Source organism: Antedon bifida, chromosome 7 (genome assembly GCF_963402885.1).
Source record: "Antedon bifida chromosome 7, ecAntBifi1.1, whole genome shotgun sequence".
Lineage (NCBI taxonomy): Eukaryota > Metazoa > Echinodermata > Crinoidea > Comatulida > Antedonidae > Antedon > Antedon bifida.
In genome coordinates this window covers 14,268,289-14,286,419 of record NC_136232.1, presented here as the reverse complement: position 1 = coordinate 14,286,419, position 18,131 = coordinate 14,268,289, and the positions used below count along the sequence as shown (strand labels likewise).

Sequence of the window (18,131 nt, the reverse complement as noted above, 5' to 3'; positions counted from 1 at the left end):
AAATACAAATTTACTGATGCTCCACCTGTAATTTATATAATTACCATAATAAAACAATAAAGATAAATGATAGTTACTGTTAGAAGAGCTAATTATATGACCACAGTATTTTTTAAAAATATATAAAAACATGTAATTAATTACTGAAATTAATTAATTTTTTAGTAATTCAGTATTTCTATATAAATCAAATATTATAAATACATTTTTATGGATATAAAGAATAACATGATTTTATTAGTATTGTAAAAAAAAATTTTCTTTTTTAAATGATAACAAAATGTGAAATATAAACAAAACAAAAAAAACCCCGATCCTTGAAGGCCTAGGTAATCCAGTTACATTTGTAAACTTCTATTAAAATCCTAAAAGTTTGTCAAAATGCAAGATTGTTCAATTGTGTATATTTATAGTTTTAGTGTCTGAGTACCGTGCCCGCGCCCCTAGTTGTTATTCTTCATAGTAAATTTTCAATAAACATGTTGAAATGTGAAAGTGTCAATATTGTGGTTACATATTAGTTTTTACACATATTTTTCATATTTCCTGATTTTTCTCGTAATGTAATATTTAAAGAGAAATAATGTCTTTTCAGTGTATTTTCACATTTTAATTTGTATGTCAGAATTTCATAATACCTATGGTTACGATTGTTATTACACACGTCCATATTATATGAGTTTCTTTTCACAAATCTTAATAACATATCTGGACATGGTTTAAAAATTTATTTTCTTGATGTCTAGAAATTTGTTAATCAGTCTTTTAATGCCAATTACCATTCATCTTATAAAAAAACATCCATCTAAAACAGTGATACCGGGAAAAGAATAAATAATACAAACTCAGGACAACAAGTTGTTTCCAGTTTATGAATAAGACATTTGAAAAAAACATTTGCGATTTAATACTTTGTTAAAACTGTCAGTCATAGTCGATTGAAATAGTAAAGTACATGTAACGACAACACCACTATGACGTTTATACAAGATACAAGATAACTTTATTGTTCATCAACGAAAGATTTGAAATTGGTATATTTGTTTGTAATTATTAATTAATACACAAACTTTGAGAAGCAACTGTCAGTAATAATGTTTATTTGTATGTTTTGTGTTTATATATCTAACAGTACCCACACTCACAGTAAGAAATTTGCGATTCAAATGGCGACCAAAAATGGTTTATACGTATTTACAGTATTGTCAAAATATTGCAATACTATATCTAAAGGTTTTAAGTTTATCCCCCAAAGGCCCTACCTAACCAAATAATTCTGAGAGATTGGAATGTTCCATTCATCTCAAATAAATACATTTGTATAAACATATATTAAATCTATCAAAATAGTATTTTTTAAAGAAAATCGGCCTGTCTTCAGGTGCTTAAAATCAGTACTGAAAGTACGAACCAACTTTATATACCATCGAGTAAACATTCTAGAAGTAACGCGGGATTCACCAAATTTTGCCCTTACGTAAATTTATATATAGAAGCATAGTTAAATGAAACCTTTCGTATTTCATGTATTCGGCAACATCTTTCACGTATTCGGCAACATCTTTCACATGGTAAAAATGATTATTTTAGGTAATGTTTTAGGCCCTATATATTTGTTTAAAGTCATATTTTCATAGTTTTGCTTTATTGCATTATTCCATAGTACTACCTACAGTCTCTCTGCAAATGAAACCAAACAATTAACGTTTTTGAAGAATTTATTATTATGTTTAAAAATGCATATCATTTCAAAGTCAAAAGTGTTTAAATCAGCCGAATTATCCTGCTATTAATAGAATTTACTATTTAACGATACATGACATCAACCTATAGAGTGCATTGGAAGATGGAAACGACAGATAATTTACAATTTTTCTTTGGTGGATTTCTTTAAATGTGCCATAATATGAAACACATTTTTTTTGTGCATATTTCTAGTTGTGGTTATTAACTATTTGTATACTATTATCATATGGATCAATCATTTAAAAGACCACATGTTCATTCATTTTATCCACCGCTTTCATCTTGAATAAAACGACAATATAAAAAAGTGGTGCTCAGATTTTGGCAGTCGAAAATACATCATTTTATTGCGCATTATTCACCATTCTAGGCTGTCATACATAATCACAAGATGATTACAAAAATCTCATCGGGCAATACTTTGTAACATGTTAACAAAAATTGTTTATTATTCGTAAAATGTTAGCATGTTTGACATAACTTAAATCATGTCAATTTACAAAAAGTTTTTACTATACATGCCAACATGCCAAAAAAATGAATTGATTTTTGAAACATTTAATAACCTATTCAGGAATAAAACACTGTGCAGACAATGTCTTGGATGAGGAATGATGATGATTGAATGTCCTACTGAATAGTATACAGTATTACTGAACGGCATGCTGAATAGTGCATTTAATTGAATGACCTGCTGAATAGTATATAGTATAACTGAATGCAGGCAAATCTGAACAATTAACCAATAAAATAAAGGCAAAGCCTTGTGAAGAAATATAAATATGAAATTGAAAAAAATGAAAATAAATCAATAGTGGTTCCACCTTCAGGAAAAGTTGCATGTTCTCATTTTTTGTTTTTAATTTGCATTTTAGGAGATAATTTCTGATAAATGCAAGAGTGATTCTTCAAGACCAACATTAACCAGTAATGAATTTGTAGAGCTTTTTAAAGAAACAACAACAAGACCTGAGATTTATTTTCTCTTAGTTCGGTGAGTATAATTATATTCACCTTGCTTATCATCTTACTATAATTCACCAAATCTCTGCGTGTCTATCTGTCCGTCTGGCTTTATTTAGAGACTAAGGGTCGCACAGTCTTCAAACTTGATGGGTGGGTGCAGCTTGGTATAAGGAAGAACAAATTTATGTTCGTTAGGTTGTTAAGGTAAAATCAAAATTCTAAAATTGCTCTGATCAAGCTGAAACTTGGTTAAAGTAATCCTGATAGGCCGTGTATTAATCTAGTATTGGGAAGGGCGCCACTCCACTTAAGATTATGCGATGTGAAAAGTCAAGAAAAAATATTAAAATTGCTCTATCGATCTGGAGCTTAGGTAAAATAATCTTGTTGATATATGGTAAGTATAAATTGGATAATTTAAACTACATTTGAAACCCACTGTTGAGAGGGTATACCTCTTTGTATTAGCAATTCATATTACTATTATTGGATAATATTCAGTTCATGTACAATATGTTCATATTTATGCAGATGAATGTATTATATGTTGCCTTGTTTTATATTTGATAATTCCATATAACTGCTGTACTGTTGTGGTGTGGTTGAAGTAACACTATATAGTTACAGTACATGAAAGTTGATTCTAAGAAAATATATTTGTGTGTGTGTTTTTAATTTTTTAATTAATGAAGCTTTTGCAAATAGCATAAAAGAAAAACAAAATGATTTATTTTGAAGGCCTCTTTCATTCATTTGCCATCTCTCTCTCGAAGTGCCATATCATGAGACTTTGGCGATCATGTTGTGCCACAATTCTCTGTCTATTGCCATGTTCAGCAACTCCACTTCTTTGGTATTCTCGCCTCTATTCCGAATCCATTCAGCTATGCTGGCCAACCAAGTGACTCTTTTTCTCCCCCTGCTCCTTCTTCCTTCTATTTTCCCAGTTAATGCCAAGTTCTCCAGACCTCCCTTCCTCATCACATGTCCCATGAATCTCATCTGTCTAATCCTAATATCCTTCAGTAGTTTCCTGCACACTCCAGCTCTTATCAATACATCTTCATTACTAACTCTATCTGTCCATGGAATTCTCATCATTCTCCTTAGAAACCACATCTCACACCTTTCCAATCTTTTTCTGAGGTCAGTTGTGATTGACCAGGCTTCACATTCCATAGGATAGATGTAGCAGTTTAATACACGCAACCTGGTTTCCATACTCATCGCACAGTTCTTCAAGATATTCTCCATTCCTCCAAATAACCTTTGCCATACAAACTACTATAATTTGGTTACACATTTACTTTCAGTATGTGTCTTAAATTTGAATGGCGGAGGTAATAATTGGTTTGTCGATTTTTACCTCATGAAAATATAACATTCCTTCTTTCACCTCATGAAAATGATTATTCCATTCCATAAATATAATAAATAGTTGTAACTAAAAATGAATGAATTGTGCATGTATAAAGTGATGTAGAGAAAACATTTATTTTGATTTCAGAATTGAATTAGTTTAAATTGTATTTTTTGGAATGTAGTAATTTTCAAATGTATGTTTTATAATAATTTTCAGGTATGCCAGCAATGATTATATGACTGCAGATGATTTATTGTTATTTTTAGAAACAGAACAAGGGGTAGGTATTTAATATCAAATATTGTAACACACCTGATTGTATTCTTGCCATTTGATTGGTTAATTACGCATCACGTGTCATTTGGAATTAGCCCTACCTAACAGGAAGTTGATATCTAATGGTGATTATTATGCATACTAAATTCACGATCAGATTTCTGTAAACATTTGAGAATGTTTGCCATGTTATGTTGTTGACTGATCGCGTTCGGAAATCAACTTGTTGTGCATGCCATTTTGTTGTTCTACTCTGCGTCCAGGGATGAGATTCCTCCGCGTATCCATGGATTTCTGCGTTTTTAAAGATTATTTTGAACCTCTCGATAATTATTATATAGACTGATATAGATTGATTTTCGCGATCTAGATTTTTAAATATAAATGATATTTTTTCTTCTAGCAAACTATTGCCTTTGTTAGTGGCGCTATTTACTGGATATTAACACGTCGGTTGCTTTGTTTTTCGTAGGTATTTTTTCAGTAACCGCGAACTGTTAAAATTGTGTGTAATGAAACCGACTGCGCAGTTAATATCTTCATGAATGCCTAATTTTCATTTTACGCTTCTTTTTATTCATCTCTCTCTCGATCTTACGAAAATTCGTTAATAAAATCTACATTTATAGAATTAAATGTTTCGTTTGTAATTTCTTATAAAATGAACTATGGACCAGATGCCGTTTTCGGCCACCTCTTTCGGCGATTGACGAATCGGGCCCATTCTAGAAATAAAGGGAAGCACTGCCTTTTTAATGGCCTAGCTTCCCGGCCTAGCTTCCCGGTCTAGCGTTAGTCAATGATTTATGATGGATAAATTAAATAAATGTAGATGTATTATAAAACAAATGAATGTATTTGTTGAATAGAGAGAATATTTCATTTTGATGAAAAATTGACTGCTTATTTTTTACTCTATTATCACCATCGAATTCATAAACATTCATTTTTTGTATATCAACCCGGAATTTAAACAAATTCCAATTGATGCTTGTCCGCATACTCATTGTATGCTATAGAGAATAATAGTTCCCATCAATAACAATTTTTTGTTCATTGCATTCCTGGTTACTATACATTCCAGGCACAAATAACAGTATAATAGAAAGCAACCAATCAACTTTGGAGTTTCTTACGTAGATTAAATTTTTTCAATACACTTTGAAAATTGCTAATATTATGTTTAATTTCTTTTTGATGAGCTTGTTATTTGACGTAATCAAAGGTTGAATTAAGTTTATTATTCAAGCTTTTGCCTAGGCAACACAAATCATTGAAAGTGGAGATGTTTCTATATTATGCTGCTGTTTATGGTGTAATCACCCAAGTTACCATCTCCATAGTTTTCTTATTTTGTAAATTATTGTATATCAACTTATGATAACTGTTCTTCAAATAACTAAATCATCAAAAATAATGTTAAACTGAAACGGCTGATTGTTATGTTTATACATCTTCTTAGTAGGTGACGCAAACCGTCTACTTGACGTCGGCTTACATAGGATTTAGACACATTTACACACTCAACATATCATTTAAAATCTACTAAACTTACAACAAATAAAGTATAAAATCTTAAAGATATATTCAAAAGACAAATATAAAGTCAATGGATTCAGTCAACTTTTAATATCTAATTATCATTTTCATATTTAATATTCACATTCTTTTTACCAGAAGGTAAATTCAGTTTCCTATTTAAAATTTATATTATTTATGTTTATACATATTTTATTATGTTAGTGTTTGACTTTGTAACCTTTTAATTATGCACAATGTTATTGACTGTACAAGTTGGACATATAATTAGAGATATATTGTCCTCCTGAAATATTATTTAAAAAAAATGTTTTCTTGAATTTACCATAGTAATTCAATTTGACCAAAAATTGGATTTAAAAAAAAATGATTTACCTGAAGGCCAATTCAAAGTCTTTTTTAAAATTTAAATATTAATCTTCATTTTTCACGTTTTTGGGAGACAATACATTACAACTGAACATATTCAGATATTTAGGTCAGCTCATTATTTGTTCTGCATATTTAAAAATAAATACAGTAAAACCAATCCTTTAGGAGACACCACATTTAAGCTTGGTTCCTACTAGGACGCAACACAAGGACATAATCCCAAGTGATGGATTATTTACTTGTCATTGGCCAACTTGCTTTCATTGCGTCTACGTCCTTGTGTTGCGTCTATAGTGGGAACCACGATTTAGGGATGTTTTAACAGTACAGCTAACTGCTATAGGAGTCCCATCCCAAAGATGTCACATTAATAACCTAGTACTATCATTCATTTGTTGATAATATAAGTATCAACATTTATATACTGATCATTTAACTTTACAATAAATATGTAATTGTAATATTTGAATATAATTAATACATACAGTACATTTATAGCATTCATTTGAAACAGGTGAACCAGATTTAAATTCCAAGAATAACACAACCTAAATATTTCCATTTTATTCTATTACATAAAATAGTTTTCTTGACATGATTAATCAAGTACATTGAACTGGGAAAAGGGTACATGATAACAATGTAATAAACAATTTGATTGGAAATTGTATACAATAAAGGACATTTTGAAAATAAGACAAAAACTGTGCCTGTATAAAAAGCTGTAATTTAAAAAATCCAGCAATATTAAAATAGGTGTGTACAAATTTAATAAGTGAAGTAATTGGAAACCACTCAATGTAATTGCCAATCCAGTTTTGAGAATGAAATTAGGGATCTTTTGCATGTGATTTTATAGTATACAAATAATGAATGTTTGTGAGTTGGATGGTGAAAATATTTCATGAGTTAAAAAATTGGCTCTATTTTCATTGAATGAAATATTCTCTTTTTTCTCTTCAACGAATACAAAACATTATTATTTATAACACACCTATTTTTAGTTATTCATCGTAAATCATTGACGAATTCTAGACCGAGAAGCTAGATTAAAATATGCAGTGCTCCAACTTTATTCGAGGTGTAAAACAGTTATAGATGGCATGCACAACAAGTTGATTTCCGAACATGATCAGTCAACAATGTTGCGTGGTAAAATTCTCAAAATGTTTTAACAAAAAGCTCAACATGCATTATCACTATTAAATATTACTTTTCCATGAGATAGGGCTAATTCCAATTGACATGTTGTGATGTGTACAGTAATTAACCAAATGTATGTAAGGGCGGCAAATTTCGGTAAATTACACAAAGTTTTTACAAACCTCAGAACTAATTTTTAGTGCATAATGAAATCCTGTTTTAGCTATTGGATTTAGATAATTAAATTTGAAAATTTAGGTTAAACTATTTGCCCCCCAAATAGGGCGTTTCTAAATATGGTACACACTGTCTATGGATCTACAGTTGTCTATGCTGAAACATACCCACACTGTACTACAAAGATGCTTCATATAGCTCTCTGTCTGCAATTAAATTATTCTTTAGTGTGTGCGATCCATTAATGCTCTACTCCTTTGCCTGACTGTCCTATTTTCAATCAACTCATGAAATATTCTCCACATTCAACTCATATATAGTCATTATTTTTATACTTATTATTATATGATATATGTGGCACATGCAAGGGAAAATTTTCAATATTACGATTTTCACAAATACTGAAACTACATAATCCAAGATTTAAAATGCTTAAAAAATATCTTGATACCATGTCTACTTCAGATATCACAGTCTAAAATTTTGGCTGTTGCAATCAGTGTTTTGAGAAAAGTTAAGTAACAGGAAATGACAAATACAAAACAATAAACAGGGCGTTTAAGTTTACGCCTTAGCAAAGGGTATTCTAATTGTTTTATTTCATGAAACTATTGTTCTATTATTATGTAAAATTTTCAATAAAAACAACCCACTGGAACACTTTCAATTTAAGCATAAAACATAATAGGTTTTATGAAAATCATACATAATTAACACCATTTTTTTAACCAACATACCACACAAATTGTTACAATTTTTGCATTTATTTGTCTCAAATTAGAAAAACACCAAGGGAATGTAAATAAATATTTTTTCAGCTATCATTTTCTGTAAAAATAGAAACAATGTTTCAGCCTTTTATTGTTTTTGTCTGTCTCTACAAATCTACACATGTGACTTATGTCTGATTTCGCTTGCATACATATAACTACTGTAAATCAGGAGAATTATAAATTCTCAGAAAAGCACCTAATCTCCAATTAATACACAGGTAATTATAGTAATCAAATAATAATAAATAACAATTGAAATATTTGATTTGATAATTTTTGCTCATTATTTATCCTATAAATGTAATATGCTTATGCTTACATTACTAAATGAGTTTTTTTTTCAATTGAATAGATGACAGGCTTATCAAGAGAAGCATGTTTAGCTTTAATCCAGGAATATGAGCTGACAGATGAAGGCAAACAAAATGGATATCTTGGAATTGACGGTAAGATTGATCTTGATTCTCAAGCTTTTATATTCATCCATTTGATATCCAAAGAGTTTATCGGTCGATGTTATTGATAATATTTGTTGATCAGGCTTTATAATTCGTTTGTTCTTAATCTTTATGTAGTGTGCGGGAACTTTGTGTTTTCTAATTTATTGAATTTAATTTAAATTTGTTGAAAGTCTATTCTGGTAAGGTAATTGATAAATGTCAGATTAAATCAAGAGATGCTTTTATTTATTTTTCTATTTATTTCATCTCAGGATTTTCATTTTTATACAGCATGCTTCAGATAATTATTGAAACAGTTATAAAACCATGCCTACAACATATATAATTTCTGTTTGTGGTTGGGGAAAAACAGCAGTTACTTAATAAAATCTTTTTTCTTTGAATCAAAACACCGACGGCCCAATTCTTAGAAAAGTGTTTACTTCATAGTATCCCTGAGTCACTACTAGCGTGTTTGGTAATGGCCAGTAGGGCTGTCATACTCATCAGGTAAATGTATGTGTCTTTACACCCGAGTATGACAGCCCTCCTGGCCATTACCAAACACGCTAGTAGTGAATACTGACTATTACGTTGATACAGTATATATAAAACAGGAAGAAACAACCAGACTACAATATTTTGCACTTTGATTTAAAAGACTGCATAAATAAACCGTTCCAAGAATTGTTTTTTCAATTTGGTTGCATATAAATTTTCCACACTGACATATTCTTAATGTGTAATATTATACAAGCATACATTGTTTGTGTGTTCATTTGTTCGTCTTCATCTATTTTTACAGCTTTTATAAAACATGCATTTCAAATGTTATGTTCTTTTAAAGTAGATTTATATTATTAATATAGATTTTCTTTTATTTCAGTTGTTTAAGATAGAATTCTTCTGCATAATAAATCATACAAATTGTACACATTCTCTTTGAAATATTCTACATTAGAATGAATATCTTCAAATTTTAAAAGTTAATTTATCTATGGTAATATTTCTTTAATTGATTAAAGAGAATTCTATGCATACACATTTTGATAAAAGTATACATATTGAGTTGGGCCAGATAGGTATTACATAATACACTACAGTTTTCTTTTTAAATGGATCCTAAATTTGTTCAACATTTCATATTATGTAGAGATTGTTTTAATGCTTTTTCATAACTTACTTTAACCATTTTGTTATTTAATTCTATGATATTTAATGCCATTATAGATTTTTATTCAGACACACAGAACGATGATATCATGTTTGTTAATGTTATGATTTTATGAAATAGAAAGCATGTCTTTAATGATATATTTTATTTATTTGTTTTTAAATTTTCATTTCCTGTATTTACTATATTGTGTTGAATAATTGTAAAGTATTGATTGATTTATATTTATTTAGGAATGTAATTAAAAAAAATATTTTTAATAGTTGATAGATGATTTTAATAGATGATCGATTTATATATTTTTTATCATCTTAGGTTTTACAAGATATTTGATTTCAGAGCAATGTGAATTGATGGACCAGCATCATAAGAGTGTATGCCAGGACATGACCCAACCAATGTCGCACTATTTCATCGCTGCTTCACATAACACGTACGTGTCATCTGAAAGGCAGGTAGTGGAAGATATCACGCTTCCCTCCCTCTCCTTGCTGCTAACCCCTACCTGCTATTTTCTTGCTGCTTTTCTACCATTCTATATAACTACTAACTACAGATGTTCATTTATATATATATTTTTTTCCTTTATTGTTGTTTCTTAATGTATTGTCACATCTCCTCTAATTATTTACTATTCAGTACTTTTTATCAATGATGAGGTAGAGGGCAGAGCAGACCTAAATTTCCTGGTCCACCTCTGATCACTGAGGTGAACACTGTTATATCAACCTCATAACATACACCTTTATTCCTTATTCATATTACAATTGTTTTCTAATTATCAGATGTGTGTGTTAATTTTAATTTTTTTCATGCATGATTTACTTTCTCGCATATATTATGTTAAACTTATTTTCTTTTTAAACCATGGCAACAGGTTTTCAGAGGATGATTAGTAAAATCATACATTTTATTATGATTACATTAAATGTCTTCATCTTGTAATTTCATGTCTCATGCTTGTACTGTTTCACTAAATTCTGTTGACTTGATTGAATTTTTGTAGATTTAAAAACAATTATATCCTGTATTGTAATGAATGATATTTATATTACATTTGAAACTTAAATAATAATTTTCTTTGAAATGTTTAGTTACCTCACAGAAGACCAGTTAAAAGGCCCTTCCAGTATTGGTGCATATGTTAGAGTATTAAGGAAAGGCTGTAGATGGATTGAATGTAAGTATACACAAATGTTGTCATGATATCACACAGAAATCACAAACATTTCATAGTTTTTCATAGAATTTAATTAAAGAAAATAGTTTCTACATTTCCATTCCATTAGAATAGATAAAGACAATCAATTTGAGATGAAATAAAATATGATAAAATCAATACACTGTTTTGAATTTGAAACAGCAGAAAAAATAGAAGAATGAAAATATTTATGGGAGAACTGTGAATGATTACTTAATTTGATGTTTTTGTTTGGCTTTTTCTATTTTCAGTGGATTGTTGGGATGGTGCAAATGGAGAACCCATCATTTACCATGGGCATACTCTAACATCTAAGATATCGTTCAAGTCTGTCATAGAAACAATTAACCAGCATGCATTTGAAACTTCAGAGTAAGTCATATTTTATAACTAATAATTACGCTTGTGGTGAATATATCAAGAGAAAAAAAATTGGGCTGTGCTTTTTAACATTGTTTTTCAGTACTTTAGCAAATATTATAACACTTAAATAGATTCCTGTCATTTGATTGGACAATTGTAAGTCACATGATAAAAACGAGGTGCCCTGTCAATTGCTCCACAAAACGAGTTAAATGCCAATTTTTACTGGTTGAAGCCTGGACAGCGCTTCCCCTGCATAAAAGTTATGCTTTGCGCATGATCCAGCGAGAGTGTGGTGAATTACTATTTTCACCTCTTATTTATTTATACCATTCATTATTTGTATACTATTTTCATTGTGATCATGTATCTTCTGCATTGTTTCATTTACACAAGTGCTCATGAACACAACTAACACGCTGCAGAAGCTTGTTTTTTTCGCAAATTTTTTATTTAGAAAAAAGTGCTATTACCAGTTCTATTAAATCTAACTTTTTTTTAGATATCCCTTGTTGTTGTCAATTGAAAACCATTGTAGTGTTGAACAACAGAAAGTAATGGTTCAACATATGAAGAATATTTTACAAGGTAAATAATTATAGTCCATAAATATATTATTATTATACCAAATAAGCTTGCTTTTCCATTTGGCTTTTGATAATTACATAATTCAAAGTCATGTCAGATTTGGCTGTTCAGTCTATTACAAATGATCTTTGATGTGGTCAAATTTAAATAGGCCTAATAATTAGAATGTAATTTCACAGACGAGCGGTAACGGTAAGCGGAAAACGAAAATATCTGACAGGAGGTATCCACTCGGGGCAGATTGTACGTGGGACAAGCTACAAAGTTTTCCGCTTACCGTTACTGCTGGTCTGTGTAAATTTTCCTTAATAGTTGAGAGGTTTTTAAAATACACACAAAACTTGTTTATGTTGTGTCTTTTGTTTTCTGCATATTTTGTTTTGTCACAAAGACAGCAGGTAATGAACTCTTTATTAAATGGATAAGTATCTGTAAAACATAAAAAAAAAATGCCCTGAGAGTGCGTTAAGCGCATAAGTATTGTACACACTACTAATAACCGATTCCCACGTAAATCATATTACATATACAAACATATTTAAATCTTTCTGTGTAAATGTAGCACAGCAGAATATATGCTTATGCGCATATCTTTATATAATATGTTTACATACCGATTTCATTGTGAAAAACTAACTTATTAAAGCATTGTAACTCAGATAGATAAATCCAGGAGGTATCTATGAAACAACGTTTTACATTGTGTAATGTTTGTGTGTGAATCGGGTGTTCAACATGTTAGATGTTTCAAGGATTTCTTATTTATTAACACTGATCATCTTTTTTTCCAGATAAATTGTATACAAAAACTGCAGATGAAGATTCATTGTATTTGATGTCACCTGAACAACTCAAGGGCAAAATAATAATCAAGGTAATTTAATCAACTACATCATGATTGTGAATTAACAAAATTGACAATCAATGACTTTACTTCCATCGCTTTATAGCATCACTTTCTACATTGTCATATTTTGATCAATATTATGTAGATTTTTTGATTACCAATGCATCAAAATGTCATTTAGTTCTTTTGTTTTAAAAGGTTTTAATGTATTACCTTAACCAATATTAGTAATGTATTGATCTGATATTATTGATAGCTAAGTTGCATAATCCTATAAAAAAAACGATATGCTTTTAAAACACACTAAATTATATCCTTGCCATATGATTGGTTGATTTTGTGTCATGTGGCATTTGGTAATTTTGTTTCAGTCAGTGGTTCCATTGAATGGCCTGTGTAAAAATAGTTCATTGTTCATTGCATACTTCAATTTGTTAACCATAACCCCTAGACTACTTTTTTTAAAGATTAATTCATAATTTAATTTTGCATATTTCCTTTATTATTTTTTTTCATCATTTATCCAAAATTCCAAGTTATTGTATAAATGAGTTATTGTGTATTTAATGAATTTTTCAAGGGTAAGAAAATAAGCCCAACAGGAACGCAAGATGAAGGTGAAGTTACTGATGAAGACGAGGGCGCTGACAGTGGAAGGAAGCATATAAAAAAGGTCAGTACATTATTTACTGAAAGTTCATACTTTTAAACATTAATATTAACTTTACAACTTGACAATATTGTGTATTAGGATTATTGATTTATAATCATTCTTACAACTTGCTGTCATATCCATAAACAATCATTATTACTAAAATTTCACTCACTCTCTCCCCCACTCACTCTGGTGTCTTCCAACACTCATGCATATATAGCTGTCATCCAGAGCTTCTTATTTTGTTGGTTACTTCGCAGGTTTCACACCTGCAAAACTCTCCATTGCTACTCGAAAAGTTTCGCCTTGATATTCTTTCCCAGGTTTGATTTCCAGTTGTTGCCAAGTTTGTTATGCTTTTCATGGTAGAGTTTTTAAAAAAAACCCAGAATTTCATTACACTATTTTTTTTCTAATAGGAACAGTTATACATAATGCTAAGCACTTGTTGTTGTCTACTTCTTTCATAAATTCTCATTCTTGGTTTTAATCTTCATCTCATGTGGCAGGTTGTGTGACATGAACTGAGTTTCCTTAGCAAACTACAGCATTCTCAACCATTTCCAGTAGTCCTTGTGCTTTTGTGGCTTGAGTATCAGTTGCAAAGCCCGTTATTATTATTATTATTGAACCAATTCTCCTACCACACCTAGGCTTTATCAAGTAATTTAGTAAGATTATAAATAAAATGTAATGTCTCCAAATTGCCAACAGAAATCGATCATACTGTTAGGTGGCATTAACAGCCCTGAATACCGCGCTATAGTTATAATTGTATTCAGTATTAACATACAGAATGATCTTTCAGAAATGTTAAAAGGTAAAAGTATAATTATAATTCAGAATGTTGCTTTCCATTATAATTAAAATTAATGAGTTTCTTTTAGAAAGTAGCAGACATAATATGGCGTTTCTTTTTGCAACAGACCTTTGTATTATATTAGTTTATGTGAATCAATTTGAGTTGTAAATTTGCTGAAAAGCCATTACTAATGAGGACATTGAAGTAACAATGTTTGTAATTCAAGATAATCAATAACACTTAGTTCAGCCTGCCTGCTGGCAATCCATCATTTATTTATGTCATCAAGTTTCCTTCTATGGACATTTCATAACCTTTAACCTTAGTAATTATTGTGAATAGAAAAAAAAACACCTGGAGAACTTGAAATTAATGAGTTTTGTGTTATGTGTCAGTAACTTTTAAGCATATACTTTTCCGTTAAAATACCACAATAATACAATATATTTTCCTTTACTCTACTGTGCAAATTTACAGTCATAATATAATAGTTATTATAAATATAATTAGTCAACAAATCAAACATTTTTGATAACCTTTTAAAATCTTAACTTTAATTGGCTAATTACTGAATAATTCTTCTCACAAACTTGACCATGATTTACATTATCAGATTACTTAGTCCAAGCCAACATAGTTGTAATGTTCACATTTTAGTAAATTGATGGAGGATCCATCATTTTGAAACCAGGCCATAAATAATTGAACAATGAAGTGCTGAATTTAAGATAATTTCTTGTCATTTTCTCCACTGGATCTCCTATTTAAATATTACCTGTAGAAACCATACAATATACTTTATACAAGATACACAAACATGTTTTAGAGGAAAATCTGTTGTATATAATAAGTAAGTGAGATTGATTGAAATAACATAGGACAACTACATTTTTGTAATCTCACTGAATACTGTCATTTTTAAATTTATATTTTAATTAGGATGGACATAAGAAACAAGTGCTTATTAAAGAGTTATCAGATTTAGTTTGTCTATGCAAATCTGTTAGATTTCAAGACTTTCAAGAATCACTAAAGAACCGTAAGTCATTAATTGTAATATCTCATTTCATTTTTTTATAGTTGTTAATATTTGAGATTCAAAGGGTTTTTATCATTGGAAACCATAGTAATGAGCCTGTTACTTTTTTCCACAAAAGGGGCAAAGATATAGTTAGAAGTCTATTTACTATCACTTTTACTGCTGATCTCTAGTTTGAAATGAGCACTTCAGTGAAAATGGTGGTTAGTTTGGACCCTTGACATCTCCCTGAATCCAGACTTGAAAGTCATTAAAATAACAAATTAATTTATCTTGATGATATATTTATTTTTTTTTTGGCAGAAAAGTACTATGAAATATGTTCATTGACAGAAGGTGTAGCAGGAAAGTTTGCTAACATGTGCGCAGAGGATTTTGTAAATCACAATAAACGTTTTTTGACTCGTATCTATCCAAATGCACATCGTATAGATTCAAGTAACTTCAATCCACAAGATATGTGGAACTGTGGCTGTCAAGTCGGTAAGTAAACTGTAAACATTTGTGTGAGAAAGCTTGTTCCATCAAGTATGTGGTTCACTGCCTCATATTGGATGTCATACTATTAGGCTAGTGAGCATGTCTTGTGTGAATAGATGATGCTGGTACACAGAATGTGCACAACAAAGACTATCTTCGGCAAAAGTAGGTTATTGTATCATGCCTTGCTTATTGTAAGCTCTATGGCTACCATGACCCGGAAAAATTCCAACATTTACTCGATCATTTACTTTTATTTTATTTCATACACAACAGCTATTTAATTGACTTGCTAATCATCAAGATGAATACACTATATCAAGCTTATAAAATAAGTCTGATTTTAAGCTTAGGGACTTGGTAGTAGAAACAGTATAGTAGTAGTAGTACCTGGCACTAGGTAGCTGGTCAAGAATCCTGAACATGGAATTGGAAATCAAGCTTAACAATGAAGCTTACAGCACTACTATACATTATACCCTTATTATTTTATTGCAATCCAGGAGTTTAAATAGGGGCGTGGGCGGCAGGGGGAAGCACCAAGGGCTGACCTTTACCTAATGTCCTATTTTTTGCTGCTGCCTATGTTTTGTGTTATGTAAGTCACTGATTTGATGAGGTTTGTCACACACTTAGCTTAGTAATGTTTGACATCATGTATACATCAATCAAGATTACATGTCATTACTATTATCATCAACATCTTAATATGTTACTACTTTATAATAAAATCATTGCCTTCATTGAAATATTGTTGCTCAAAAGCAATAGAGTAGAGTTATTTCGCCTTTTGATATAATGATTTTAGTTTGTTTTCTTGGAAAAATTTAAATATATGATGGGGTGAAAAATTAGCAAAAAATTACCTGAAAGTGAAACCGCATCTTACTTTAAATTGTATTTTTCCACTTTAAATGTACAAATTCAATCTCAAAATGAAATAACCCTCTGTAGAGAGAGGAATTCTTTTCATGTTAATATCTTTAATAATTTGTTGTTTTAAAAGTGCTCTTAATTATAACTACAGTACTTTTTGATTTTTTTTGTAACTGAAAGCAGTATACTAATCATGTTTGTTTTTCTAGTGGCAATGAATTATCAAACGCCTGGTCTTATGATGGACCTCTATGAGGGAAAGTTCAGACAGAATGGACAATGTGGGTACGTTCTTAAGCCTTCCATTATGCGAGATGGTAAGTGACATTTTTTGTGATACTAAAAATTAATGAGGCTTACTACAAAAATGTGGATAATTATGCTTTTTAAAGATCTTGCACCTACCTTAATTTTCACCTACCAATAATCGATCTTTAACCTAAGTTTTAGTTTTTTATTGACCCAAGCACAGTGAGTAAACTCCCACAACCAAATATATATATATATCACCGGGCGGTTTAGAATTAATGTTCTTTGCCTACTGTGTTTATATATATATATATATATATATATATTATTGTAATTTATTCAGATTTACAATTTTAGGCCAAAAATAATAGAATAGATCTGATCTTATCGAAAATATAGTGTATTAGTTTACTTCTTACTTTACTTATCTATTTAACCTTCATGGCCCATCATATCCGGAGTCAGGTTGAAGTAACTTAATACAAAGAGCATCTTCACAGGCACTACATGGGGCTTACATCAGACAAACAGCTACTTCACAGCTTAGTTATGATGCTTCTGAACGTTTCTAACAGTTTACTCAAACAATCTTCTTACCATGCTGGTCCCAAAATATTCACAATTATTGAATTTTGTCACTTTACAGAAATTTCATACTTTTGTGCAAATTCAAGAGATATAATTCCAGGTGTATCGCCCCAGATATTGCATATTAAGTTGATAAGTGGACGACAGTTTCCGAAACCTAAGAAAGCAACATCTAAGGGTGATGTAAGTTGACCTTTATTGAATTAATGTTACCTTCATTTTATTATTACAATTTTTCTCCTCCATTTTAAATCCTTAAAATATTTGTATATATTTTTATGAGGGGGCCTACACATTTTAAATTATTGCAAAATGATATTGTTCTCTTAAATTTTACCAGAAACAAAACTTGGTAAATTCTTCTTGCAATACTGTATTGTAAAGGCCAATTTGCACAGACAAGCGTAAAGTGAAAAAAGTATAATGCTGCTGTAAATCTGTATCTATCCTGAGTGGAAACCGCCTGTGTAAATG

At 30.2% G+C, this 18,131-nt stretch overlaps 1 protein-coding gene across 4 annotated transcripts in view; it reads left to right on the top strand.

The window, feature by feature from the left end:
• Positions 1-18,131, top strand: part of LOC144849180 (inactive phospholipase C-like protein 2) — a 69,999-nt gene that overhangs the window by 43,380 nt on the left and 8,488 nt on the right. For 2 of the 4 annotated variants that reach the window (XM_078706214.1, XM_078706211.1), the window contains exons 6-18: positions 2,622-2,740; positions 4,292-4,355; positions 8,708-8,801; positions 10,285-10,402; positions 11,064-11,149; positions 11,422-11,542; positions 12,036-12,121; positions 12,913-12,995; positions 13,549-13,641; positions 15,365-15,464; positions 15,768-15,947; positions 17,030-17,137; positions 17,716-17,840. In XM_078706214.1, the coding sequence (XP_078562340.1) occupies positions 2,622-2,740; positions 4,292-4,355; positions 8,708-8,801; positions 10,285-10,402; positions 11,064-11,149; positions 11,422-11,542; positions 12,036-12,121; positions 12,913-12,995; positions 13,549-13,641; positions 15,365-15,464; positions 15,768-15,947; positions 17,030-17,137; positions 17,716-17,840 (1,377 nt within the window). Of the gene's footprint in view, positions 1-2,621; positions 2,741-4,291; positions 4,356-8,707; positions 8,802-10,284; positions 10,421-11,063; positions 11,150-11,421; positions 11,543-12,035; positions 12,122-12,912; positions 12,996-13,548; positions 13,642-15,364; positions 15,465-15,767; positions 15,948-17,029; positions 17,138-17,715; positions 17,841-18,131 lie in introns of all 4 variants that reach the window. The other 2 variants (XM_078706212.1, XM_078706210.1) reach the window with 1 other exon arrangement.